Raw genomic sequence first — 25,626 nt, 5'->3', positions numbered from 1 at the left:
GCGGAGCGGGTGCCGCGAGTTGGGAGTTCTCGGCGCGCCGCGGGCGGCGGGAGCTCGGGCTCCCGGGCGGGCGGGCCGGGGACGCGGCGCAGGCGACGGGGGCCTGGGTCCGAGAGCGCGGGGGCCGCAGCGAGAGTGGGAGGGAGGGAGAGAGACAGACAGAGACCCCGAGCGAGACAGAGAGAGAGACACGCAAGGGAGAGACCGGGCAGGGGTGGAGGAAGGCAGGGAGCAGACTGGGAGGGCGACGGAGACGGAGACCGGGACGCGCGGGGAGAGAGACCCAGGGGGCGGCAGAGATCGGGAGAAACCGAGCCCAGCGCGCGGCGGGGAGGTGGCGGCGGAGCCCAGGTCGGCCGGCCGCGGGGGTCTAGGGGCCGGAGGCGAGCGCCGCGGGGCAGGGATCTGAGCCCAAGGCGGGGGACTGCGCGGAGAGGACAGCGAGAGAACGGTAGGGGCGGCGAAGGGAAGGCGCCCGAGGCGGGGGCGGGGGGGGGGCGCCAGCGCCATGGGTCCCCGGACCCCCGCGCTCTGAGCCCCGGCCCCGGGGCCCGACGATGCTGAAGCCAAGGCGGCGCCGAGGGCGCGGCACAGGACAGCGCTGAAAAGTTGGGCGGCCCGCGGGGAGCGGCGCGGGACAGCCCGGAGACCGGGAGACCCGGGGACCGACGGACAGACCCACAGACAGCCGGGGAGGCGGGTGGCGGGGCCAGTCCGCCGAGTTCGCGGGGAGGGGGTGCCGGGACTCCCCTCTCCCCGTCCGGGACGCCGCCCGCCCGATCGCGCCTGGGATGTAGAGCCGGCTCGCCGCCTTCCGGAGACTCGTCGGACCCTGCGCCCCGCGGTAAGCCGGGCCCGCGCTCGCCGCTGGCGCTGTCCGTCCATCTGTCCGGCCTCGTGCGTGTCTGTGTGTCCCGGGACCTGGCGGCTCGGGCCCCGCCCGCTCTGAACCTGATCTCTAACCCGGGTTCCCGCTGCCAGGCGCGCGTTCAGCGCGGTCAGGCGACTCCCCGGGATCTGGTGAGTTTTGTCCTCTATCCGTCGTCGTCGGAAGCATCGAGGTCTAGGTTTCTGCCAGAAAACTGGGGTAGAGGTGAAGGAAAGGCGCCTTGACCTCCTGTCCCGGCCACGACCTTTCCCTGCTTCCACCCACCTCCAGTTGTCACACTGGGTTGGAGGAGTTTCGAGGCAGGTGACTTGTGGCAAGGGGGGAGGGGGGAAGGGTCCGTCTCCTTTCCATCTCCCCAACTGCAGCCTGTTGGCAAACGGCCCTGCCAGAACAAAATCCCACTTGTGTTTCGAGCACCTACTTTGGACCCCAAGACCCTAGGGTGGGTGGACGGGTATCCAGGGAAGAAGGGAGTTCACGTTTCACAGTGTGGGAGGCAGGCTGTGGAGAGAGGCTAGACTGCTTTTCCCTGCCCAGATGGAGAACCCGCAGGAAAGAGAGGTCTGAATGAGCCCTGGAGTAGGGAAACTTCCCTGCAACTGCGACGGTGTCCAGCGTTCCCCCCACCAGCATCTCCATCACACTTCTGCCCCCAGAGCCCAGGCTCTATGATGGGGAGGGGTTGGGGGTGGGGGAGAGACAGGTGGAGGGTGGCCTGGCTAAGTTGGCAGGTGAGGGCCTCAAGAGCAGTAGGGTGTCAAGAAGCAGGTTGAAGTATGGGGAACTAAAAGAGGGAGGCCCACGAGCCATCCATGCAAGGTTCAGAGAGGAGCTGGACCGCTGTGTGTGTGTGTGTGTAAAATGTCTATTCTGCTTCTCCCCTACATCCAGTCTTGTGACCTCCAGGGCTTTTGGATTTGGGGGAGCCCTTGGCAGTATTTTGGGGGCCTGAGAGCCAAACTGTGGCCCCAGCTTGGACAAGGACAAAGGGAACAAAATTTAGAAGAGGGCGGTGGGATAAGGGCTGAGGTGCAACATGGCAGGAGCCAAGGCTAATGGCTGTTGAGCTGACCCATAGCCAAATCGGAAGGCTGAACCTAGAACATTCTACTCTGTTCTCCACCTAGAGGATGGGCTTTCTCTGGGGTTTTCCATGCCAGGCAGTGGGCCTTGTATATCCTCCATTCAGGCTCCTAGAAATCAGCTCAGCTAGCTGAGGAGCCAGCACGGTGGACAAGTCCCTCTTCTCCCTGACCCTCAGCCTCTGTATATGTGGAATGAGGACACCACTGCGTGTCCCACTGACCTCCAAGTCGGGGTGGGGGCGCCTTGGCTCACGTGAGCTGAGAGCTGTTCACAGGCTGGGGAACGCACTGAGCAGTTGGGAGTGAGGATTCCTTTTACCTTTGGGAAGATGAAGAGCTAATGGGGAGAGGAGAATATGGCCTGAAATAGGGCTGACCAAGAAGAGGAGTGTTCAGAATGAGAGGAGGGACTTGGGGCTTGGAAGCTAGTCCTCAGGAACCTTTGGGTTACCCTTGAACAAGAAGCTTCTCTCCCATAAAAAGTTTTAGGGGTGACTCGGAACAGACAGAGCTGGCCTTGAATTTCTGCTGGGTGACCTTGGGCCTCTCGCTTGACCTCTCTGAGCCTCAATTTCTCCAACTGGAGAGTGGTACTGATGGTACTGCCTTCACTGGGTTGCTGAGTGATTTATAGACTATGTCAGGTCTCGGGAAGGAGCAGACACAAGCCCAGAGCATAGTAGGTTCTTAACAGACATTTGCAGAGCTGAGAATGAAGTCGCTTCAGGAGATGCTGTGAAAAAATTTCTCAGCTTAGGATCTAAGAGGGAAGGGAAGGAGGAACCGTGTAGGCTTACAGGGCGGGCTGGTTCTTAATGTAGATCTGGGGGAGGCGGGGGCGTGTGCTGTGGGGGGTGTGAGGAGGAGGGGGCCCCTCTGCGGGGACCACTGAGTCACGAGGACATGTAAGCGACATGACAACCAGCAACATGGTAACCAGGAGACTAGCGGCGGTGGGAAACGGAGCTGGAGCGGTGTGTTGTGGGGGGGTGGGGGGGACGGGCAGGACCGGCAGCACTGGGCCTGGAGGGTCCGGGGAGCAGCCAGGCTGGCCTCTCAGAGTGAGGAGGGGAGGCCCCAAGCCCAGGTTGAGCTAGGGAGGAGGTGGCGGGCGGAGTCGAAGGAGGGAGGCATTTGGGGGTCTGCTGGGCAGGGGGCCTTCTCCCGCACCTCCCAGGCTCCTCGCTCCTCTCCTCCACATCTCCACTTTTCATGCCTCTCCCCCTAGGATGCCAAATTTGGCTCACGCAATCTGTCGTCTCTCTTCTGAGATTGGCACCAGGACCAAAGCTGAGTGCATTACATCAGCGCCGCTCCCCCTGCACGAGGAGAGAAGGAGAGGGAGGGACAGAGGGCTGGGGGGCAAGCGGCCAACCCTCAACTTTCTTTCCTGTCTTCCTGCTCACTCTTCCCCCTCAGTCTCAGGTGTTGAGGGCTTTTGGAAGCCGCCAAGCCAGGCCTCGAGGCAGGATGAGGGTCAAATCGTGGCGATCCCGGGACAGGGCAGGAGGTCAGACCGTGTTGCTGTCCCCCTGGCAGGGTGAGGCCCCGGGAGGCAGGGAGCCTGGGTTCCGGACCCAAATCTGTCATTGCCTGGCCTGTGTGACCTTGGGCAGCCCCCTGACACCCCCCACCCCGGGCAGAGCCTACATCTGGATAGAGAACAGTTGGCCACTCGAGATCTTGGTGACTCTCCTGAAAACAGATGCCCTTGAGTCCCGCTGCTCTCTTGGTCACAGAGGAGGAGTCCTGAACTTGAATGGCTCTCTGTGACCTTGAGCAAGTGACTGCACCTCCCTAGGCCTCCATCTCCTCACCTGTAAAATAGGGCTGGCTGATAGAGCCCTCAAAAGCACTGGATGTGGAAAAGGTACTAGACACGAAGGAGGAGCATGGGGGAAGAGACAGGGTCTTTGGCTTGAAACCAGACACTCAGAGACCCCATGGCTCCTGGCACGCCAGCCTGGAGGTGGGGCGCAAGCTGAGCAGCCACTGACAAGACAGGGTTTCAGTTCAGACAGAAGGGTTGGCACTTACATTACTGATCTGATGGTCTTATTTATTTATTTTGCAAAAGTGAACACTTAAGCCCAGAGAGGGAAGTAGACCCCCTCAAGGTCACAGTGATGGTTTGGGGTTGGAAGAAGCAGAGCTGGGGCCTGAACCCAGAGCTCCTGGCTCCCAGCCCCAGCTGCAAGCAGAGAGACAGACAGGCACACACACGCCTCCTGTGGAAGGCTGAGCCCAGCCCAGACAGGACCCAGGAGCTCTGAGGAGCTCTGAGAGACCCTTAGTCCCTCTTTCCTCCCTGCCTGCTTCTTGGCTGCCCCACCCCCACCTCCTCTGACCATTAACCCCATCCCCTGCTTAGTCTATTTGAAGAGCTGTCTTTCAGACTCATTTTCAAGCCAGTTTCAGGCAGTCCCCATCAGAGACAGGCTGGATTGGGGGTTAAGATGGAAGATTCTGGCCCCTTCTAGAAGATTCCCAGAGCTGGAGGTACTTCTGTGGATGTTTTGTGAAGTAGTCAACTCTTCATTCCGGGAGCTATTCAGGCAGAACCAGATGAGTACCTGCCAGGGGCCTGAGCTGGTGACTCCTGCTTTTTGGGTGACGTTGATAACATCCTCATCTCCAAGATCTCCAGGGTCTCTGCTGTTCCCAGGAGGAGCTGGGAGGCAGCCCCGTCACTTACCAGCTTCCAGAAAGAAACAGCGTCACACCAGACATCAGGCTAAGAGCCTTTGTAAAAAGCCTTCTCATTTAACCCTCCCAGCAAGCCCACAATGTCGAACCGAGGTCCCCGTGTTACAGATGGGGGAGCCACGGCTCAGAGAGTCTCTGTGATTTGTCCAAGGTCACACAGCAGGGAAGTGGAGGAGCCTGGATTTGAGTGTGGGCCAATTCGATTCTCTGGGGCTGTCCCTGGGACTTCCTTGAGGAAGAGTGGAAAATGTCCCTCCCCTGGGCTGGGGCTTGGCAAGAGATGGCGTGTCGCCCCCACAACATGACACCCCCTCAGAGATCCTCTGAGGGCTCTGTTCTGAAGACATAGAAATAGTCATGAGCCTAGGAGGAAAACTCATTTTACAAAGGGGAAGACGGAGGCTCAGAGACAACAAATGGCCTGCCCAGAGGTGACAGGACAGTTAGATTTGGGCCACGGCTCCGTCCCCTGCACTGGTGGCAAGGAGGGGTCTTTGGGCTGATGGTGAAGTGAGGTCTGGGGCTGGGGGTGCAGACTGCAGGTGGCTTGGCAGAGAGCTGCATGCATGGTTCTGGGCTAGGGGAGCCAGCCTTGGGAACAGGGAGAAGGGAGCAGGAAGAGAACCCAATGGGGACGTCAGGTCCACCTCTGTGCTCCCTGGCCCTGCCCTGGGGCCGCCCACAGGTGTCAGTGTCATTCAACATGCGAGGTCTGGAGAAATTGTAGGTGGGACCTGTCTGGTGAGAGAGAGGGTCTTGGAGTAGGAGCCGTGGGTGTGGCTCCCTGTGTGACCTTAGATCAGATCCTCACCCTCTCTGAGCTTGGTATGCCCATCGTGTGGTCAAGAATCTGGACTGAGTGATCTGTGTCCACAAAGTAGCTGCGGTTGGGCTGTCCTCTCGAAGTGCTCCTCCCATTCCCACGAGGACCCTGGGTCCTGGGGCGAGGGGCAGGCAGGAATCCTGGGGGTTGGCATAACCTTTAAGCCTCCTCAGCGACTCAGTCCTCCTTAGGGTATGGGGGGGATCTCGGAGCACAGCCCTTCTTCTCTTTTTCATCTTTATTTTTCTCCTGCTCCCTCTTCTCCTCGCTACGTGGGCTGATCGCTGCTCAAACTTTTAATTCAGATGGTAATTGAAATAATAATATGGGCTGAGGCCCCTCTGCTTGTGACGCTGCAGCTGGTGGAGCTCAGCTATGAATAGACCTTGAGTCGCGCTCCTGCAGGCGCGCGCACAAGGGACTGAGGGGGTGGTGGGTGGGGTGCAGCCAGGGGGCGGAAAAGCTCACGCTCCAGCTAGCTCTGGGTCTCGCTGCTCCCCCCGGCCCCATTCCCAAAGGCCTGGGCCAGTTTTGCCCCCGCAGCCCGCCGTCTGGTCGGCATGTTGAACCTGACTTGGGCGTCGATGATTCTGTCTGTTCACAGACGGGGAAACTAAGGTTCGACGAGGGGGAGGGGCCGACTGGACTAAAATGGAAAATGATCAGACTCGGTTTGAAACTGAAGGGGTTTGCCAGGCTCCGAGACCACTGCTTCTGTTCAAGACTCACAGGCCAGGCAAATGGGTGGAAGGAGTGCTGGGGTGCGGCCCCCAGGGGCCATGCCTCCCCCTGTCTCACCTCCTCCCAACACACACACACACCTTCCAACTCCTTCACTCTCTGGCCCACTATCGCACACACTTTCTCTCACACACTTGCACACACTCACATCCGTTCACTCACACACTTGTACATGTGAACAGCTCTGATAGATGGTGGCTGGGGTGACAGAGGTTTTCCCAGAGGTCCAGTTGCAGGAGCGGGACACGGTCCGATATGCCAGGCTCTGGTGGCTCAGAGGGTAAAGCGTCTGCCTGCAATACAGGAGACCTGGCTTCGATCCCTGGGTTGGGAAGATCCCCTGGAGAAGGAAATGGCAACCCACTCCAGTACTCTTGCCTGGAAAATCCCATGGACAGAGAAGCCTGGGAGACTACAGTCCATGGGATCGCAAAGAGTTGGACACGACTGAGTGACTTCACTTCACTTCACACTGGACTTTATGTTCATGATCTCACTTAATCCTCTGCAGCACCCTGTAAGGGCCATCACTCCCACTTCCCAGATGAGAAAACTGAGGCTCAGTGAGAAGGAAGAATCTGCCCCAGGTCCGGCCCCAGGTCCGGCAGGTAGAAAGAGCCATGTGTTGTTTGTCCTGCTGGGAATGCACCCAGCCCCAGTTCTAGGCATCATTCACCCCTCCATTTGGCCCCCTGAGGGAAGGAGGATGCACCCCGGGGCTTTCCTTCCTCTCTTTGCATCCACCGCCCACCCCCCAACCCCCAGCGCCTGTGGCTACCTGGCCAGTCGTTGACCAGCCCTACTCCAGATGCTGGAACATCTGGCCCATGAGCAGGGGGAGGCACCCATGAGGGGCACTGGCAGGTCAAGGAGCGGGGCTACCAAGAAAGGTGGGCCTTGGTGGTCCAGACCCCAGCTGGAGCTGTGTGGGGTGTCAGCGTTGCCATGGTGACCCAGCAGCTTGGGTCTAGGCCTGCTAGGGTGGACCTGGTGTGGGGTCAGAGGGACTTCAGAAGGGCAGGGGCAAGATGCGGTGGAGCATGGGTGCAGCTGGGCAGAAACAGCCCCTGGACAATGGAGGCCACTCCCCCCACCTTTACTCTGCAGCGTTGGTCTGCTCCTGTGTCTGCTTTTTCTCTAGCACTCTGCTGGGAGCCCAGAGACCACAGTGATTTGCCCAAGGTCACACAGCGAGGGTGACAGAGCTGGGGCTGGACAAGAGCCCAGGACTCCTTCTGATTCCTTTGCCTTTCCCCTCCCAGGGCTGCTGACAGCCCCATCTCCTGAGATGCTCCCTGTATCTACTCGGGGGATGAGCTGGTCTCCTGGGAAAACCCCTAGGTGGGAGAGAGGGGCAGGGGCAATAGCCCCCCTTGTCACAGTGGGTGCAGCTGAGCGAAGAAGTTTGCCCAAGTCAGGTAGGCCTGGGATTGGATCACTTACTTGTTCCCAGTGACATTCACCAGGTCAACGTCCACTGGGAACCTCTCTTTGCTCCTCTGTGTAAAGGGACAACCTATGATGATGGGGTGGGGGGGAGAGCCTGGCTTTTTCTTTTTCCTACCCCATCCGTTCTCAGAGCCCATCCCAGCCCCACCTGGGCTACAAGGATGGCAGGAGACCTTAGCGAGGCCAAGGAGGAAGGGCTACGTCCACCATGAGAGGATGATCCCATTTTACTGATGGGGAGATTGAGGCCTCCTGAGGGGAGTTCACCCAACCTTGCCTCGGAGGCAGAATCGGCACCAAGTGTTACCATCTGGCATCTGGGGCGACCCAGTGAGTCTCTTCCCCACCTCACCCGGCAACTCCTCTCCAACCCCCACCCCAGACTTCTGTAGGAGCCTCCCTTCTCCCACTGCAGCCCTGAGAAGTTTAGCACCCTTCTCCCCAGCCTGGAAGAGCTAAGGTGCCACTCAGCCTGGGGCACAGATGGGATGAGGGTCAGAAATTTGGGAACTCCATGAGGCCACCCAAGGGAGGTGGCAGGCCCAGAGCTAGAGGGCCCCTGTTGTGAGCGACGTTGGTGGGGGGCAAACATGGCTGCAGTCACTCACCCATGGGCATCAGAGCCCCCCCGCACCCTTTTCAGGGGGTGCTCCCCCACCTCCTGGGGCAGCCCACTTGTGTCTCAAAGTTTCAGCTAATTGCTACCTGCCTGGCCCTGTGGCCTTGGCTCTGACCCTGGGGCCCAAGGACTCCAGCCTGTTCCCCTCCCAGAGGTAGGCCAGCTCTCCCCTGATTCCCCTGAGGCTGTGCTCCTTTGGCTTCAGTGGTCTCTGTGGGTGAGGGACAGAAAATCTGGATTTGAGTCCAACCATACCCATGAGCGGCTGTGTGGCCTTAAGCAGCCTTTCCACCCCTCCGAGCCTCCATCCCCTGACCCGTTGGGTGGGCTAGTGCCCCTGCACCTGCAGGTCGCCAGGGAGGTCTCATGAGCCTGGGAGTATAACCTGGCCTGTTGCTGACACGGGCTTCTGTGTGTCCCGACCACTCAGTGGCCACTCTTGGCAGACTTCCAGGTCCTCGGCCATCACCTTCAGGCTCTGCTGCCCTGGCCGTGTTGAGTGTTGGCACTTGACTTCTCTGCTGAGCCCTCCAGACCTGCTGGGTGGGGGTGCAGGGCTGGCTGAGCACCAGCGCTGGGCTGTGCAGCTGCAGATCCTGAGGCCAGCTGACCTTGGAAATAGCCTCTCTCTGGCTGGGCCCCAGGGCCACCCCCTAGACACAGGGCAGGAGCCGGGCCACAGGGAGGAGAGGGACCTGAGTGGAGCAGAGAGCAGGCCATGGCCTCGTGCTCAAGTTGGCCCGAATCCCTGAGATAACAGGCCAGGGGACAGCAAGAACAGACAGTCAGCCCTGGGAAGGGCTTCCAGTCATCAGCTGCATTAATAGCTTGGCACAGCCTCACTCCCCACACTCGAGGGAGCTGCTGAGAAGGGGCTGAGATCCCTATCATGGGAGGTGGGCAAGCAACTGCTCTGGCATCTGTTGTAGGGGACAGCAGTGGGTTCTAACCCAGAAGCGGGGAAGGGATTGGACCCAGAACCTGGAGTCCCTCCTGTCTGAGCCACAGCACAGTGGTCCTATGACCCTGAGGATCTGACAGTCTGGTCCAAATATTCCCCCTTGACCTCCAACAACTCACCCCACATTTGTGCCCCCCACAAAAGCCCACAATCCAAGAGTACTCACTCACAGCTTCAAGATAAGCCCTAGATCCCATCTCAAATCATTCACAGCTCCTAAGCCACCACGAAGGTCTGTGCTTTTCAACCTGCGTCCAGGTCCTGACCCATTAGTGGTTGTGAAACTGAGTTTGTGGGTCCACTACTTATGCTTTTTTTTTTTTAATGAAATAAAAAATTTTCAAGCACTTATATGTAGTGAGGGCAAATACTATTTTGTGATGCTTCTGTGCACGCTTAGTCACTCAGTCATTTCTGACTCTTGCAACCCCATAGACTGTAGCCTGCTAGGCTCCTCTGTCCATGGGATTCTCCAGGCAAGAATAGTGGAGTGGGTTGCCATTTTTTTCTCCAGGGGATCTTCAAGACCCAGGGATCGAACCCAGGTCTCCTGCATTGCAGTCAGACTCTTAACCGACTGAGCTAAAAGGGTGAGGCTCCTATTTCAGCTTTTAAAATATATGGACTGTATTGTATAACAAGTTCCAATGTACAGTATATTTGCTTTTCCTCTGGGTCTTGATCAGAAAGTTGGAAAGCTTCTGCCCTGTGTAGAAATCTTAGAGGCACCACTGAGAGAGGCTTGAGTGTCCAGATTACTTTTTTCTGGAATGCTTGGTTTCTGAGAATGTAAGTGCTGAGAGTTGCTGCTTTTCTCTCCTCAGACCCTCTGACTTTGCCCAGTAGCCCACTTAGCTTCAGGCCCCTGAGCCTCCTGGTCAACCACCCCACCCTGGGGCCTAGGTCCCACTCGCTGCCCTGCCCAGCCCTGCTTCCCCTTTGGGGAATATCTTTTGCCCCATGTCTTTCTGGGGACCTTCTCTCTAAGCTCTCTGGCTGTGATGACCCTTTCCTCCTGTCTGCAGATACTTATACACAGAACTCAGCAAAGCAGGGTGCTGTTGTATTCATTTTTTTCTCTCCACACACAGTAGGTGCTCAATAAATGTTTATTCATTCCACAATAATTTACAGAGTGCCCTCCAAAGGAAGGCACTGGACTGTGTTGGACACACACCAGGCAGAAGTTGTTGTTGTTGTTGAGTCACTAAGTCTTGTCTGACTGTAACCCCATGAACTGCAGCACACCAGGCTTTCCTGTCCTTCACCATCTCCCAGAGTTTGCTCAAACTCAGGTCCATTGAGTCAGTGATGCCATCCAACCGTCTCATCCTCTGTTGTCCCCTTCTCCTGCCTTCAATCTTTCCCAGCATCAAGGGCTTTTCCAATGAGTTGGCTCTTATATCAGGTGGCCAAAGTACTGGAGCTTCAGCTTTAGCATCAGGCAGGAGGGCAGTTGTCATTCTGGCTCAGCATGTTTTTAGGGTTATGGGGGAATGAATAAATGGAGTCTGAGAGTCTGGCCTCGGGAGCCAGCTCAGATGGTCAAAGATGACAGGTGAGCTTGTAGCTCTTTGCCTGCGCATAGTAGACATTCTGATAGCGACAGTTCCTCCTGGCTGTGGATGAGCAGGACTGTTCCTACCACTGTCTCTGGCCCTTTCAAGGCCTGTCTGCCACCTTCTCCTGCGGGCCCTGCCTGTGGCCCACACCACCGCTGCCCCCTCCTGTTCTTAGAGCTTCTCTTCTGGGTCTAGGACCTTGGGCACCCCACTGGAAGGACACCTGGGGACACCTGCGAAGAAGCCAGTGCTCCATGAGAGCGTGAGGCGCAGGCCCAAGGCCCCAGACGTCCTGCCCGACTCCAGCACCGCAGAAGGTCTCCTTCTGGTCCCCGCTTAGAGGCCACCTCCACTGAGAGGTTCTCCCTGACTCTGGTGACAAAAATAGCTCCTCCTGGTCACGTTCTGTCACATCACCCTCCTTAGGTCCTTTACGGGAGTTATGACGAGCTGAAATTATCTTGGTTTTGGCAGTCGTCGGATGTTTATAAAGTATCCCCGTGTGCCAGGCACTGGGGTTTGGGGTGAAGCCGAGGTTGGAGGTCCCTCAGCACTTACAGAGATTGCAGGTGAAATAGGTTTGGATCAGACAAACGCTGTGTGGAAGATCAGGACGCAGATGGAGAGCACCTGGGGGACCTCTAGGAGGAGGCAGCCTTTGAGTCAAGACTGGCATGGTAAGAAGGTACGAACCAGGGAGTCTCGGAGGATCTTATCCAGGAGGGGCGACCAATGTACAGACCCAGAGGGACAAGAAGGAAGGCTCGCGTGGCTGGGGGTCGGGGTGGGAGTGGAGAGTGGAGGTTAGAGGGCAGGAGGGCTCGGTGGGAAGCAGAGCTCCATGCTGAGGAGTGACGTGGGTCCTCAGCCCGTTCGGAGACAGGATAGCGTGTGGAGTGGAGGCAGGAGGCTCAGAGAGGACCCCACGGAGTTGCCGGCGGGGGTGTGGCTGGCAACAAGGAGGGCGCTGCAGGCTGGATGGACTCAGCGTGGGGCCTGAGTCCAGGTCTCAGTCCCTCTGTTCACCTGCTGGGGGAAGCTCCTAAACTCCCGGGGGTGCGGTGGGGAATGAAAATAACAGCACCCAACTCTGGGATGTCATGAGGGTCAATGGAGCCTCCAGGGCTTGGCCCAGAGTAAACATTTGTTGTTTTAATCGCTCAGTCGTGTCCAACTCTTTGCGACTCCAGGGACTGCAATCCACCAGGCTCCTCTGTCCATAGTTTCGTTCTCCAGGGAGAGTAAACACTAAATGTTGGTTATTGTGCTGTTATCATGATGCTTGGGTTCGGGGAGAGTTGAAGGTGTGATGCCTGAGTGGCCCCCAGGAGGCCACAGACCGAGATGGGGAAGGCAAGGGAGGGGTGATCCTCCCATCTTGGCTGGGCTGGGTTCACGATGCCTCTTAGATGCCCAGCCGACCCCAGAGCGGGAGCTGAATCTGCTTGTCTTGGGAGGGTGATCAGGGCGAGGTGGTATTTTAAGTCGAGGCTGAGCCTGGACCCTGAGTGGGTTCTGAACAGAGGGACTGGAAGGGGGGTGACCTGGAGAGAGGCCCTCAGACCTGGAGGACTCGAGGAGGGAGGCAGGGGCGAGCCAGCGGCCTCCGTGAGAACCGCTGGGAGGACCGTGGGCTCACAGGAGCCTTGGAGGGGCTGTGGAGAGAGCTGGATGACAAGTCATCCCCTTCAGGAAGGGTCTATGCACAGCTGATAACCCTTTACCCTCCAAGGTCACTTTTCATCTTTGCAACATGCCTGTGAAGTGGGCGTATCCCTCCCCTTTTTATGGAAGCAATTCAGAGAGGTTAAGACATTTTTCCATGGCCAGTCAGCACCTAAGGGAAGTGTTTCATCTCTCCTCTTCCGGGATCACAGTCCCTTTTGAGGACCTTATGAATGCTATGACCCTTGTCAGAAAATACACATATGTACACACTAATTTGAAAGTTTTCTATGTGTCTTTTTTTGTTGTTGTAGGTAATTCATATGGTTCTAAAATTAAAAAGACACAAAGGGGAATACAATGAGAATTCTTCCTCCCACCCCTTCCCCAGCCACCTGCTTCGCCTCCCCGGAGGCAGCCCGTGTCATCAGTTTCCTGGGTCTCCATCCACAGACAAGCCCAGAGGAGCAAATATGTGTATCTATAAATTTCTTCCCTCTCCTTTTTTGTACAGACGGTAGATACTATACTCAGTGTTCCCCACGGTTGCCTTTTTTTCACTTAAAAACACATCTTGGAGACCCACACGGCTCCTGACCGGCCTCCCCCTCCTTTTTTCCTGGCTACGTGGCACACCATCCTGTTTGGGCTGCTTCCAGTCTGGGCCGGCCACGCCCGGCACCTGGCTCCTGGAGTGCGTGACTGTCTGCAGGGCCCGGTCCCAGGAGCCCACACAAGTGTCACAGGCAGTCCCATGGCTCTCCGAAGCCACCCGGGGTGGCCTCTGCTGAATACCCCTGGCACTCAACTCTGACTCCCTTACCCACCCCCGCTATACACACCTCTTCTCAGGTTTGGCCTGTGAGCCCTGTGGAGCATCCAGGGAATCCTGTGTGAGCCAGGGGCATCAGCCCCGACTCCCCCAAATCTGAGAGACCTACCTGCCCAGCCCCAGCTCCTGGAGATGTGTTTGTTGAGCAGCCAAGGATGGGACAATGGGGAAGGGGCTGGCCATGGGGACAATGGGGGAGGGGCTGGCCAGGATCTCCACCCCCACCCCTGGCTGGGGAGCTGGGGTGGGGAGGGCAGTCGTGGGCTGTCCTAAAGTCACCTCTGCTCCTGCCCCCTGCCTTCCACTCCTCCCCCAGCTCTGCCCAGCACCTTGCCTTCTCCTGTGCCCATGAGGAGTCTTCACCTGTTTTTGGCTGTGAGAGAGAGTGTCCCATTGGGGAATACAGTGGGGCCACTGGCTTTGGTGGGCTGGGCTGGTCTGGTCAACTGGTCAACTCTGCTCACCTCCCTCCTTCTCCCGGCTTCAGGGGCCCTGCTGTCCTCACACTCCCCTCCCTCTGCCGCTTGGCCTTCATCTGCTGAGCCAGGTTCTCGATGACGTGCAGGAGATGCTCGGGGCTGGGTCTCAGGCCCTCCTCTCTTCTCATCCAGCATTCCTGCCCGGGAGATGTCGTCCACTCTCATACCTTACAACCTCCCCCAGGTGTGCCCGTCAGATGAGTCTCCTGGACTTCCCCATGTGGCCATTCCAAGTCCACTGCACTCTGGGAACTGTTGCTCCTTAGACCTGGTCCTCTTCCAGCATCTCACCATCACCTATTCCTGACACCCCTCTTCCCTACCCTCCACCTAGCCCACCCCCACAGCCTGGAGGCTCTTTGTCCAGAATGTGTCCCCAGTCTCTACTCCTCTCGAGCAACACTGCCACCACCCTGACAGCTCCAAGCCGCCCATATTGCCCACCTGGGCAGCAGCAGTAGCCCTCTTGCCGACCTCCAGCTTCCACTGTGTCCCACACAGCATCCTGACACATCTCATCCCCCAGTAAGCAGGCACGCTCAGGCAGCGGCAGCCTCTGAGGCCAGACAAGGGCAGGGGTACCACTGGGGCCATATTGAGGATGTTTTATTTCCGAAGCCCAGTGGTGGATACACAAGGGTCTATTATAATGACTGCTTATTCCTAGTTGTCTTAAAGATGCCATGTGAAAGTTTAAAGGATCAAACCAGGCAGAAGCTGACCACCTGCCGTTTCCATAACCATGAGGGTGAATTCCACAACCCTGTGCCTACCTCCCCGGGGCCTCCTCTGGGGCAGCTCTCTTCCCTCTGGCTCACTTCACTCCTGCTCTCTGGTCTTGCTGCAGGTTCTCTTTCTGGAATGTTCTACACCCACCTTTCACACAGACACACAACTCTCCGGATTGTCTTGGCTCCCACCTACTACTACTCAGGTCTCAGTTTTAAATGTCATTTTCTCAACGAGGGCTTCAGGGACCCCCATCAAACCAGAAACCATTGTCTTCTCTCTCACATCGCCCCATACTTTTCCTTCAAGCAGCTTGCTACAATCCATGGCTGCCGCCTAGGCAAATGCTTGTTTTGTGTTACGTAGAAGCTGGGTGAGTCCACGCCGGTGCCTGACCCAAGGCAAGTGTGCAGTAGGAACTGAGTGAGCGTCCTTGAGGGATGAGCACGCAGCAGAGAGGGTCCCTAGAAGCCACAGCAAGGCCGTGGCTCCCCCACTAGTGAGGGAGCTGAGGTTGTTCTGGGAAAGAGAAGCCTTTGGGGATCTGCCTTCAAATTCCTATAAGGAAGAGGGCAAAGGTGTTTGAGGGGGCCTCTTTGGTGGGACTGTCTGGCCAATAGAAGGGGTTCCTTTGGGGGTAGGGAGCTGCCATCAGTCATGGAAGGGGCCAGGCAGTTCAGCAGAGGGCATCCCTACAGGTTAGAGCCGGGCCCTTGGGTCCTCCTGCCACTTGGCCATGACCGGAAGGCCCATCTGGACATTCTGGGGAATTCGCTTTGAAAACCTGCTCACCGGATGGCTGAATGGTTGGAGGGAGAGGTGGGGTGCAGAGCTGGAGGAATGAGCCAGTTCACCCCACACTGCTCAGACCTGGCCAGGCCTGAAGTCAGGGACCCAGATCTTGGCTCCAGCTTGCCCTCTGACCCAGTTTCTCCTTTCCCGATAAGACTGAACTGGACAGAACTCAGCATGTAGAAGGGCAGGCGTGATAAATGCTTACTAAGTGGAAGAGACTTTTGATGTGACAGCGTTACTCCAAGGCCAGGAGAGCAGACTGTCTAACGAATGTGCACTGGCATCAAATGCTTGGGTCCAAATCCTGGCTCTACTACTTGTGAGCTGTGTGACCTTCGGCAACTTGTGGAACCTTTCTGTGCCTTGGTTTTCTTACTTCTAAAGCAGGGATAGGGAATTTCCTGGCAGCCCAGTGGTTAGGACTCGCGCTTGCACTGCAGGGGACATAGATTTGATTCCTAGTTGGGGAACTAAGAGCCCGCAAGCCACGAGGTGTGGTCAAAAAAATAAATAAATAAAAAAATAAATAAAGTAGGGCTGAAAATGGAAACTTCCTCTGAGGTCACGGTGAGGACGGCAGGAATTGATCAGCGTAAAGCACTCAGAACAGTGCCCGCCCAGGGCAAGTGCATACTAACTGCTCCGTGTGGATTTTGCTCCGTCACACCGTGCCCAGTAGGGGAGGTACTGCGCGTGCAGTGGGATTTCGAGGTACCAAAGAAGGTGTGGGGGAGGAAGAGCATTTCTTGAGTCCCCACAGTGTGGCCTGCACTTTTGTGACAGTTGACAGTCTGCTTCTGGCCCTCAGGACACCACCCTGCAAGGTAGGCATTACTATGTTCCTTTGCAAATGAAGACACCAAAGCTTAGAGGTCAAGGATCCTGCTGGTGCCCAACAGGACTGAGCCTGCTTCCCGCCCAGCTCTGTGAGAGTCTGAGGCCACTGCTCTTACTCACCTGCTCCCTCATGCTGGTGGAAGAAAAGTTGGATGGGGCCACGTGATGATGCAGGGTGGGCTGCAGGGCAGGACATCTGAAATCCAGGGACGGAGGTTCAGGAAAGGACTCTTTGTATCACTTATCAACCTCTTACTCTGTGCTGGGCACCTGTGCATGATCTCATTTACTCCTCAGTGAGGCATACTATTCGTCCCACCTAAGGATGTGGCTCGCAGGGACCAGAGAGGTTAAGTAACTTGCCCAAGGTCACACAGTTGGAAAATGGCACAGAGACTCCAGAGTCAGAGTCACTGCCCTGGGAAGGGGAAGTTGTGGGATCTCGAGACTCGTCAAGAGAAGGTAGTTCAACATCTTGGGAGCCTGAAGAGCAGGACAGGGGTCTGCAGAGGGCCGTGGGCAGGACGGGACACCCTCATGGCTGCCATCCCCAGCTGCCTCTTACTCTTTGAGGCACTGAGCTCGGCTGCCTGCATTAAGTATTTTCCCTCCTCCAAATCCCCAGGTGTATATGATGAAAGGACAATCCCCCCGTCCCCCAACCCGATAGTCCAGACCTGAGAGGCCTCAGTCAGAGCTGGGGTAGAGGGAGGCCCTGTGCTCCTCAGAGGGCTGGGAAATGGGACAGTGGTGTTAATTCCTCCCACCTCCCCCAGGAAATTTATACCTCCCACCCTGGCCCTGCACCACCCGCATTGCCCTGTGGGTTCGCTCTCTGGAGAAGAGTCAATCTCCCCTCCAGGCCCAAGAGGGGCTCGTGGCAGGGGGAGGCTGCTTAGACTCAGAAGCACCCACCCCATCGCCTGCCTAATTACAGACACTGTGCTGGGCCCTTCTTTCACTCCACTTCCTTCTTCCCCACTCCCCTGCCAGAGGGCTATTAAGGTCCCCCATCTCACAGATGGAGAGAAGGAGCCCCTGGCTGAAACAGTTAGTAGTGGAACCGGGTCTTAAAGCTGGGTTTCTGGTCTTCCAGGCCAGTGTTCTTACCTCATCCTCTTCATTTTTATCTTCATCATCATTTTCATCTCATCTCATTCTTTGCGTTTTACCTGCAATGCCCTGTTGACCCCTCAGCCGGTGTTTCTATTATATAAGTGAGGTAGGTATTGTTAGCATCAAGTCCATTTTGCAGATGAGCAAACTGAGGTCCACAGAGGACATGCTAGAAGGTTGACAGAACTGAGCCCAAGAGCCTAACGTGCTGGTTAAAGCCCCAAATGCGAGGCTTTAACCAGCCCATGTTTTCATACAGCTGAAGAGAAGTTGAGTGACGGCCAAGGGGCTGCAAGGAAGCAGGGCTGGCAGCTGGCAGTGCAGCCTTGGAAGCCTTCAGAGAACAGGGGGGCTTGGGCTGAGCCTGGAGGGCTGAGGAGAGGCGCGAGGGGTCTGGGTTGTATAGGGCATCGTGAGAGGTGAAGGGAAGGCCAGAGGCTAGGAACCAGGGTGAGCTGGGGCCTGGAGCCAGCAGGCCTGAGTCAGAATCCTGGTTTTGCCTCGTCTGCTGTGTGACCCCCATCTCTACTCCCCCACCCCCACCCCACCTCCAGCCTGTGATTCTTCAGCTGGGAAGAGAAATAATAACCCTGCTTGTTGCTGTGGTAGGTGCTTAATAAATACTTGTTAAATTAACAAAGAGTTGCAGTGATGCTTCAGCGAGAGAGACCAGGCAGCGCCTGGCATAGAGCTGGCACTTCCAGAGTGTTCCTTCTCTGAGGGCGGCCATCGAGACAGATGGCAGGTTTAGCAGGGCCCACACTGAGCTGTGTGACCACAGGCCGGTGCCTTCACCTCTCTGTTGTCCCACTGACACCAAAGGGATGCTCGAAGGCCTGCCGTTGGGCTAAGGGTTCCCTATATCAGGGCTTCTGCCCTGCACATCTCCCTCCTGCATCTCGGGGCCGAGTGCACCTGCCCGCCCTGGGTCTCAGGATCCACTGCTGCTGCTGTCTGGAGCCAGAGGGCCTGCGTGATGCGCCTGCAGACACCACTGTGGCTCCCACGAGGGGCAGGGTGCTTGTGGGGAAACTCACCCTACAGCCTGCCCAGGCTGCTGGAGCCTGCAGGAGCTGCTGCCACTTTATTAGCCTCTTCTTTCTTTTTTTTTTGCAAAAGGAGTTGAGGGCAAGGAGGGAGCATTCAGTGTCATAAAATCATAAGGAAAGCCTAAGAGGACACAGGGGCGGTGGTCCTCCTGCCTCTCCGGACCCCCTGGCAGGCAGGGTCCAGCCCTCCTTAACTCCCTAGGAAGGGGCAGGAGAGCAAGCTGACAGCCCTGCTGGTCACCTTCACTCTCTCCCAGAGACTCAGGTGTCTGCCGGCTGCCGACTCGCATGTTGCAGCCCTGCTCTCAGCCTCAGTTTCCCTAGTTGTCTAGGATCCAGATGTTCACAGCACAGCGAAATTAAAAACCGAAAGAAAAAAAAAAGTAACTTGCACAGCATTGTTGATGCTTCACTTTGGCAAGAAAGGACATTACATTTTTAAAAAAGCAACCAGCATCTCCCATCCCCATCATTTCCCCAAAAGCAAGAACATTCACCACAAAAGATGTTGCAGGCTGCACTCTTAGAATAAAGGACAGGGACGGCAGGAAGCACCCAGTGGGGAGGGGATGGGCTTGTCCCAGGTCACTCAGGGAGGCAGCCAAGGGGCCAGCCCTCAGGGCCCCCACCGTGGAAACCCTGTTCTCCAGCACGTGCTCACGAGGCACATTCGGTGCCAGCGGGGTGAGACCAGCTCCCTGCCTTCCAGAAAAGTACACTTAACTGTAGCCATGGTGCAGGCACCTGAACAGCCAGGGCGCTCTTGCTCTCTTTTAATAAAGCACCTATATTCAGAGGGGGATGGTACCCAATTGTCAATGCCCGTCGCCTCTCTCCCATGATCTGTGGCCTTTTCTCTTTCGCACTTTTTCCCTCGGGCCCTTGTGCCTTCACCAGGAAGACCCGTGTGACAAGCGAGGGACAGAAAAGCTGCCCATCTCCTGGCCGCAGTGACCCAGGAGCACTCGGCGAGTGCTGGACTCCTCACTTTGCGGTCATCCTAGTGCCGGCAGCCGAGTCCCCCACCCACCCACTCCGCTCCTGCAGGGGCTGCCGTGACGGGGCAGTGGTGTATCTGGACGGGTCACTGCAGACGAGGGGCTGGGCCTCTCACCAGCCCAGGGTCTTCAGGGGCACGCGCCACACACCGGCTCCCGGAGGTGGAGGGTGACGGGCCGGGGGGCAGCACCTGCGCTCGATGTCTGCTTTCCCAGCCGCCCAGGAGTGGACGTTTCTGATCCCGAGATGATGCACCCGGTGGGGGTGGCCCAGGGCCTGGCCCAGGGCAAGGGCTCGGGAAATGGGGTGCTGTGACCGAGAGAAGAGGGGTGGGGCCTGGAGATGAGCTGAGTCCCCACCCGGCTACCGTGTGGGGCTGGGACCAGGCCGATAAGAGGGCGGGGCTGATGGCAGGGCGGGGCTGATGGCAGGGCGGGGCTGATGGCAGGGCGGGGTGGTGGCGGGGCGGGGCTGATGGCTGGGCGGGGCTGATGGGAAGGCGGGGCTGATGGGAAGGCGGGGCTGATAGGAAGGCGGGGTGGGGCGGGGTGGGGGCGGGGTGGGGGCGGGGTGGGGCGGGGTGGGGGCGGGGTGGGGGCGGGGTGGGGCGGGGTGGGGGCGGGGTGGGGGCGGGGCGGGGCTGGGGGCAGCATTGAAGTGGAGGGTGTGCGCGTAGGGGGTGTGGAACATGGGGGCAGTGACATGCGAGCCTCCTCCTGGGGCTTGGCTGAGACTCCTGTCACTTCCACTCAGGGGTGGGAAACAGGCAGCGCTGGTGCGGGGAGCGCCGCGGAGAACCCTCTCCTGCAGCACCAGAGGAACCCCCAAGGTCAGGGCCAGTCCCTTTGGGCAGCAGACAAGGGCGAGCAGCTCCCCGGGCCCCTGTGTGGCCTGGTGCAGGGCTCTCACTCTCTCTGGGCTTCACCATCCTCAGCCACCAAAGGCCCAGGTCACTGCACCCTGTCCGCTCTGTCTCTATCCTGCAAAGCCGCGGCCATTGGGTCCAGGGCCTGCTTGGCTGGACTGGGGCCCTCTCTTCCCACACCCCACATCCTACACCAACCCCCTCCAGGGAGGAAGCTCTTGTTTCCAGGAGCACCTTGACCTTCCAGGAATGGGAGTGAGGTCATCGCCCAGGGCTGGTCCAGCTGCTCTGGGACCCTTAGCAAGTTCATCACAGCTCTGAGCTTCCTTGGCCTCAGATGTAGAATGAGGGTCTTTTTTTGGAGGGGAGGGCATGCTGCTCTGGGTCTTCATTGCTGCCCGGTGCCCAGCTTTTCTCTAGTTGTAATGAGCAGGGGCTACTTTTAGTTGCAGTGCTCAGCTTCTCATTGAAGTGGCTTCTCTTGTTGCGGAGCACGGGCTCCAGGATGCATGGGCTTCAGCAGTTGTGGTGCAAGGGCTCAGTAGTTGCGATTTCTGGGCTCTAAATCACAGGCTCAATAGTTGTGGTGCACGGGCTTAGTTGCTCCGAGGCATGTGGGATCTTCCTGGACCAAGGATCGAACCTGTGTTTCTTGCACTGGCAGGTGGATTCTTTACCACTGAGACACCAGGGAAACCCCAAAATGAGGATCTTGAAATCACTCATCTTGAAAGCCTTTCTTCGGGCTCTGGTACTTTCTGTGGTGCTCACGGAGGCATTGGCGATGAAGAGACAAAGTGAAAAGGGACGTATTTAGTGAAGGAAGACCTCCCTGAAAGCCATTTATAGCCTAGAAGGTACATCTGGCCCCCAATCCCTTCGGAACTAGCACCCAGAGCCCTGGCCATTGTGATGCTAGGGGAGGTAGCAGAGAGGGCCTGGGACTCCCAACTAAAATCAGGACCTCTTAAAGGCCGGCATGGCCCACCCACATTCATCACCTGTTAGATCTTCAGACCCATGGGTCTCACTGGTCCCATTTTCCAGATGAAGAAACTGAGGTTCAGAGCCATCAAGTAACTTGCCCAAGTTACATGGTGGATCTGGGACTTCCAGGACTGGGGGTATCCAGGGAGCTCATTTTAAGGTGGGTAGGGGAGATGAACCCAGAGTCAGGGTGGGGTGACCGTGGGGGAGGGGGGATAGGGCTCACTCTCCCTGGGCTGAGAGAGGGAGTTTCTCCTGGTAAGAGGCAGGCGCTGAAGCCGTTGATCTCTAAATTACAGCGTTGGCGCGCACCGGTTGCTGCGGCAACCGAGTTGTCCTGAACCGGGGAAGTGTATAAACATTGCCACAGATGCACAATTAGATCAGGAAGAAGAATAGAACAGAAAATAGAAACTTCCAGCCTTATATAATTCTGGGCCAAAATGTTACTAGGAACCCGGGCCCAGGCCCAGCCCCGGCCCTGCCAGCCAGCTGGGGCCCTGGACAGCACCATCTCTCTCTCTTGGGGCCGCCATGGAAGGCAAGGGTGACAGGGGGGTCTGCCCTCCGTGGGCCCAGCTGGTACACCCTCCACCCGGCAGGGTGAGAGGCCGCCTCCACTGAAACAGCTGGGGACGCTGACAGGCAAATCCTACCTCTCACCAGCTTCCTCCTGCTCCCTGGGAAGTGGAAAGGAAGGCAGGAGGCACTGGCTTTCACAGAGCATCTACAGTCTCCTTGGGTTCCTGTGAGATAGGGTTTTCATCCCCATTTTACAGATGAGGAAACTGAGGCTCAGAGAGGAGAAATGAGTTGTCTGCACTTATATACATAGCTAGGTAGTAGTAGTATGTCTGCCTTCCTTCTCCCCCCACACCCCGCCCCAGGTCTCCACACAGTGAACTCAGTGCTACTGACAGCACCTGGGGGCTGAAGAGCTAGACATTCCTGGATTTGGACCCACTTACCCGCTGTGTGGCCTTAGATGGATCACTTTCCCTCTCTAAGCCCCCATTCCCTCACCTGTGATAGGAAATAGGGATGCCTACCCGGAAGTCAAAACTGAGAGCTCCCCTTCCTTCCATCTTGACCACCACTTTGGAGTCTTCATCCACCGCAGCTCCTGACAAGTCTGGGGACAGGACAGGAACTGAGGTGGGGCTGTGGGTCCCAGTGCTGCCCAGCAGAACCTTCTGCCACGAGGGGACTGTCCTGAACCTGCTCTGTCCGGCATGGTAGCCATTAGCCACACGTGGCTACTTAGCCCTTGAAATGTGGCTTGTGCAACTGGGGAAATGAAGCTGACATTTTATTTAATTTTAACTGAATGTAAGAGGCATAGGTGGCCAGTGGCTGCTGAACTGGACAGCACAAAGGGATGTCCAGCCCTCGAGAGACCCAAAGGGCAGAGGCTGAACATAGGGAGGGGAGCGGGGCTCAGAGCATTCACAACCACCTCTTTCAGGGCCAGTGGGATGATTGGTGGGAGGCGGTGCCGAGATGGGCATCAGAAGCCTCTGGAAGGAAAGGGAAGAGCAATCAAAGGAAGTTCTGGCGGGGGATGGTGGGCAGAGGGTGCAGCGTGAGGGGCTGGGACTCGGACCTGAATCCCAGTGGCCTCAGCTCCTGGTCCGGCAGGCCCCAACCCTGGAGCTGGGCTGGCCACAGAGGTACTTCCTCGCTGTTGTCAGAACCATCTTAACATTCTGCCCAAGGGGTGGAGGAGGTCTTGGGTCCTAGCCCATGCTTTTCCCCTCCTGGGCATCTTTGGGCAGGTTCCTTGCCACCCTGGAACCTGGGTCCCTGGAGGCATTTGGAGTGCCATCCCCCACAGTACCCACTCGCTCCCTGGCACCTCACGTGTCTGGCTTCTCCCCCGCAGGCCCTGCGTCTTCCCAGGTGACCACGTCGGCTTCAGGACATGCACGGGCACAGCCGCAACGGGCAGGCCCACGTGCCCCGGCGGAAACGCCGCAACCGCTTCGTCAAGAAGAACGGCCAATGCAACGTCTACTTCGCCAACCTGAGCAACAAGTCGCAGCGCTACATGGCGGACATCTTCACCACCTGCGTGGACACGCGCTGGCGCTACATGCTCATGATCTTCTCCGCGGCCTTCCTCGTCTCCTGGCTCTTTTTTGGCCTCCTCTTCTGGTGCATCGCCTTCTTCCACGGTGACCTGGAGGCCGGCCCGGCGGGGGCCGCGGCGGGGGCCCCGGCGGGAGGCGGTGGGGCAGCACCGGTGGCCCCCAAGCCCTGCATCATGCACGTGAACGGCTTCCTGGGCGCCTTCCTCTTCTCCGTGGAGACGCAGACGACCATCGGCTACGGCTTCCGGTGCGTGACAGAGGAGTGCCCGCTGGCGGTCATCGCCGTGGTGGTCCAGTCCATCGTGGGCTGCGTCATCGACTCCTTCATGATTGGCACCATCATGGCTAAGATGGCCCGGCCCAAGAAGCGGGCGCAGACGTTGCTGTTCAGCCACCATGCCGTCATCTCGGTGCGCGACGGCAAGCTCTGCCTCATGTGGCGCGTGGGCAACCTACGGAAGAGCCACATCGTGGAGGCCCACGTGCGGGCCCAGCTCATCAAGCCCTACATGACCCAGGAGGGCGAGTACCTGCCGCTGGATCAGCGGGACCTCAACGTGGGCTACGACATCGGCCTGGACCGCATCTTCCTGGTCTCGCCCATCATCATTGTCCACGAGATTGACGAGGACAGCCCGCTCTATGGCATGGGCAAGGAGGAGCTGGAGTCGGAGGACTTCGAGATCGTGGTCATCCTGGAGGGTATGGTGGAGGCCACGGCCATGACCACTCAGGCCCGCAGCTCCTACCTGGCCAGCGAGATCCTGTGGGGCCACCGCTTCGAGCCCGTGGTCTTCGAGGAGAAGAGTCACTACAAGGTGGACTACTCGCGCTTCCACAAGACCTACGAGGTGGCCGGCACGCCCTGCTGCTCCGCCCGGGAGCTGCAGGAGAGCAAGATCACTGTGCTGCCTGCCCCCCCGCCCCCGCCCAGTGCCTTCTGCTACGAGAACGAGCTGGCCCTCATGAGCCAGGAGGAAGAGGAGATGGAGGAGGAGGCTGCGGCCGCTGCTGCTGTGGCTGCGGGCCTGGGCCTGGAGGCGGGCTCCAAGGAGGAGGCGGGCATCATCCGGATGCTGGAGTTTGGCAGCCACCTGGATCTGGAGCGCATGCAAGCCACCCTCCCGCTGGACAACATCTCCTACCGCAGGGAGTCCGCCATCTGACCTCCGAGCCCGCCCTCTCGCTTCCCGCAGGAGCCTCACTGGGGGTGGGCTGCCAGGACACCCCCTCCACACTCAGGACAGAACTCAGCCTGGCTCCAGACCTTCTGGAGGGACATGGGGGCGTCAAAGACTGGGAGAGCCCTTCCTACTGACTCCAGAACCCAGGCCTGGGAAGGGCCAGGACACTCTTGGTCTGGTCAGCCCGATTCCCCAACATCTACCCACTGGTGGGCTCAGGAACCCCAGACCCACCACCTTTCCCCACTGATCCTTCAAGGACATTCCCCCTTTGCTCTCAGAACCTTGGGGAAGGCACCTGGACTGTTGGGGGGGTGGGCATCTTGGGGTTCTGGGGTGGGCCGGTGGCTAGTTTGGGAGGGTGGGTGGGGGGTGCGTTTCTTCTGCATGACTGTGGTCTGTTGCTCATGACTTTCTTTTGTAAATATCTATAAATGGAAAGATGGAGGCACCGAATCCACCTTCTGCCATGTGTACCCGCAGGACCAGGCGGTGCAGGCCCTCTCTGGGCACCCCACCCCCTCCCCACCCAGCCGGCTGGTCCCTCGAGGCCCTCAGCCAGCTGTTTTGGCCCCTGGATAGTGTTGGGTTTGGGTGCAGAAGTGGACCCCAAGAAGCAGGATAAGGGCCGTCCCTCCCTGTGGTCTCTCTGGGCCCGTAGGCCCAGCCCAGATTGACAATGGAGTTTGTAACTATATATTTTTAATAAAGTATATGGTCCATTAGGGGTGGGCTGGTTGAAGATGGAGGGTTGGGAAGAAGAGAGAGAGAGAAAGAGGGACAGAGAGAGACCAACATGATGTGTGTCTGTGTGTGGTATGTATGTGCCTATGAGGTGTGTGTATGTATGTGTGTATGTAAGTGTGGTATGTATGTGTCTATTGTATATGTGTGTATGCAACTATGGTATGTATGTGTGTATGGGGTGTGTGTGTATATATGTGTCGTATGTCTGTGTGTATGAAGTGTACGTAAGTGTGGTGTGTGTGTGCACTGTATACGTGTGATATGTGTGTGTGCATAGTGTGCATGTATGTGTGTATCATATATATGTGTGTATGTAGTATATGTATATATGTGGTATGTATGTGTGTATTGTATGTGTGTGTATTATGTATGTGTGTATGGGGTCTATGTATGCATGTGTTGTTTGTATTTCTGTAT

General features: G+C 57.6%; 1 protein-coding gene across 1 annotated transcript; it reads left to right on the top strand.

Annotated features, from left to right (window-relative positions):
- The first annotated feature begins 23,104 nt into the window (after positions 1-23,104).
- On the top strand, positions 23,105-25,181 carry KCNJ4 (potassium inwardly rectifying channel subfamily J member 4). Its single transcript, XM_081593618.1, has one exon. It carries the CDS (start codon positions 23,110-23,112, stop codon positions 24,442-24,444), a length of 1,335 nt encoding a protein of 444 aa, XP_081449744.1. The 5' UTR covers positions 23,105-23,109; the 3' UTR covers positions 24,445-25,181.
- The last annotated feature ends 445 nt before the right edge of the window (positions 25,182-25,626 follow it).

The sequence above is a fragment of the Giraffa tippelskirchi genome, chromosome 4, assembly GCF_054371585.1.
Source record: "Giraffa tippelskirchi isolate mGirTip1 chromosome 4, T2T-mGirTip1v1.2.pri, whole genome shotgun sequence".
Taxonomy (NCBI): domain Eukaryota; kingdom Metazoa; phylum Chordata; class Mammalia; order Artiodactyla; family Giraffidae; genus Giraffa; species Giraffa tippelskirchi.
Note: the sequence above shows the minus strand (reverse complement) of the source record. Positions and strands in the feature narration are given on the sequence as shown.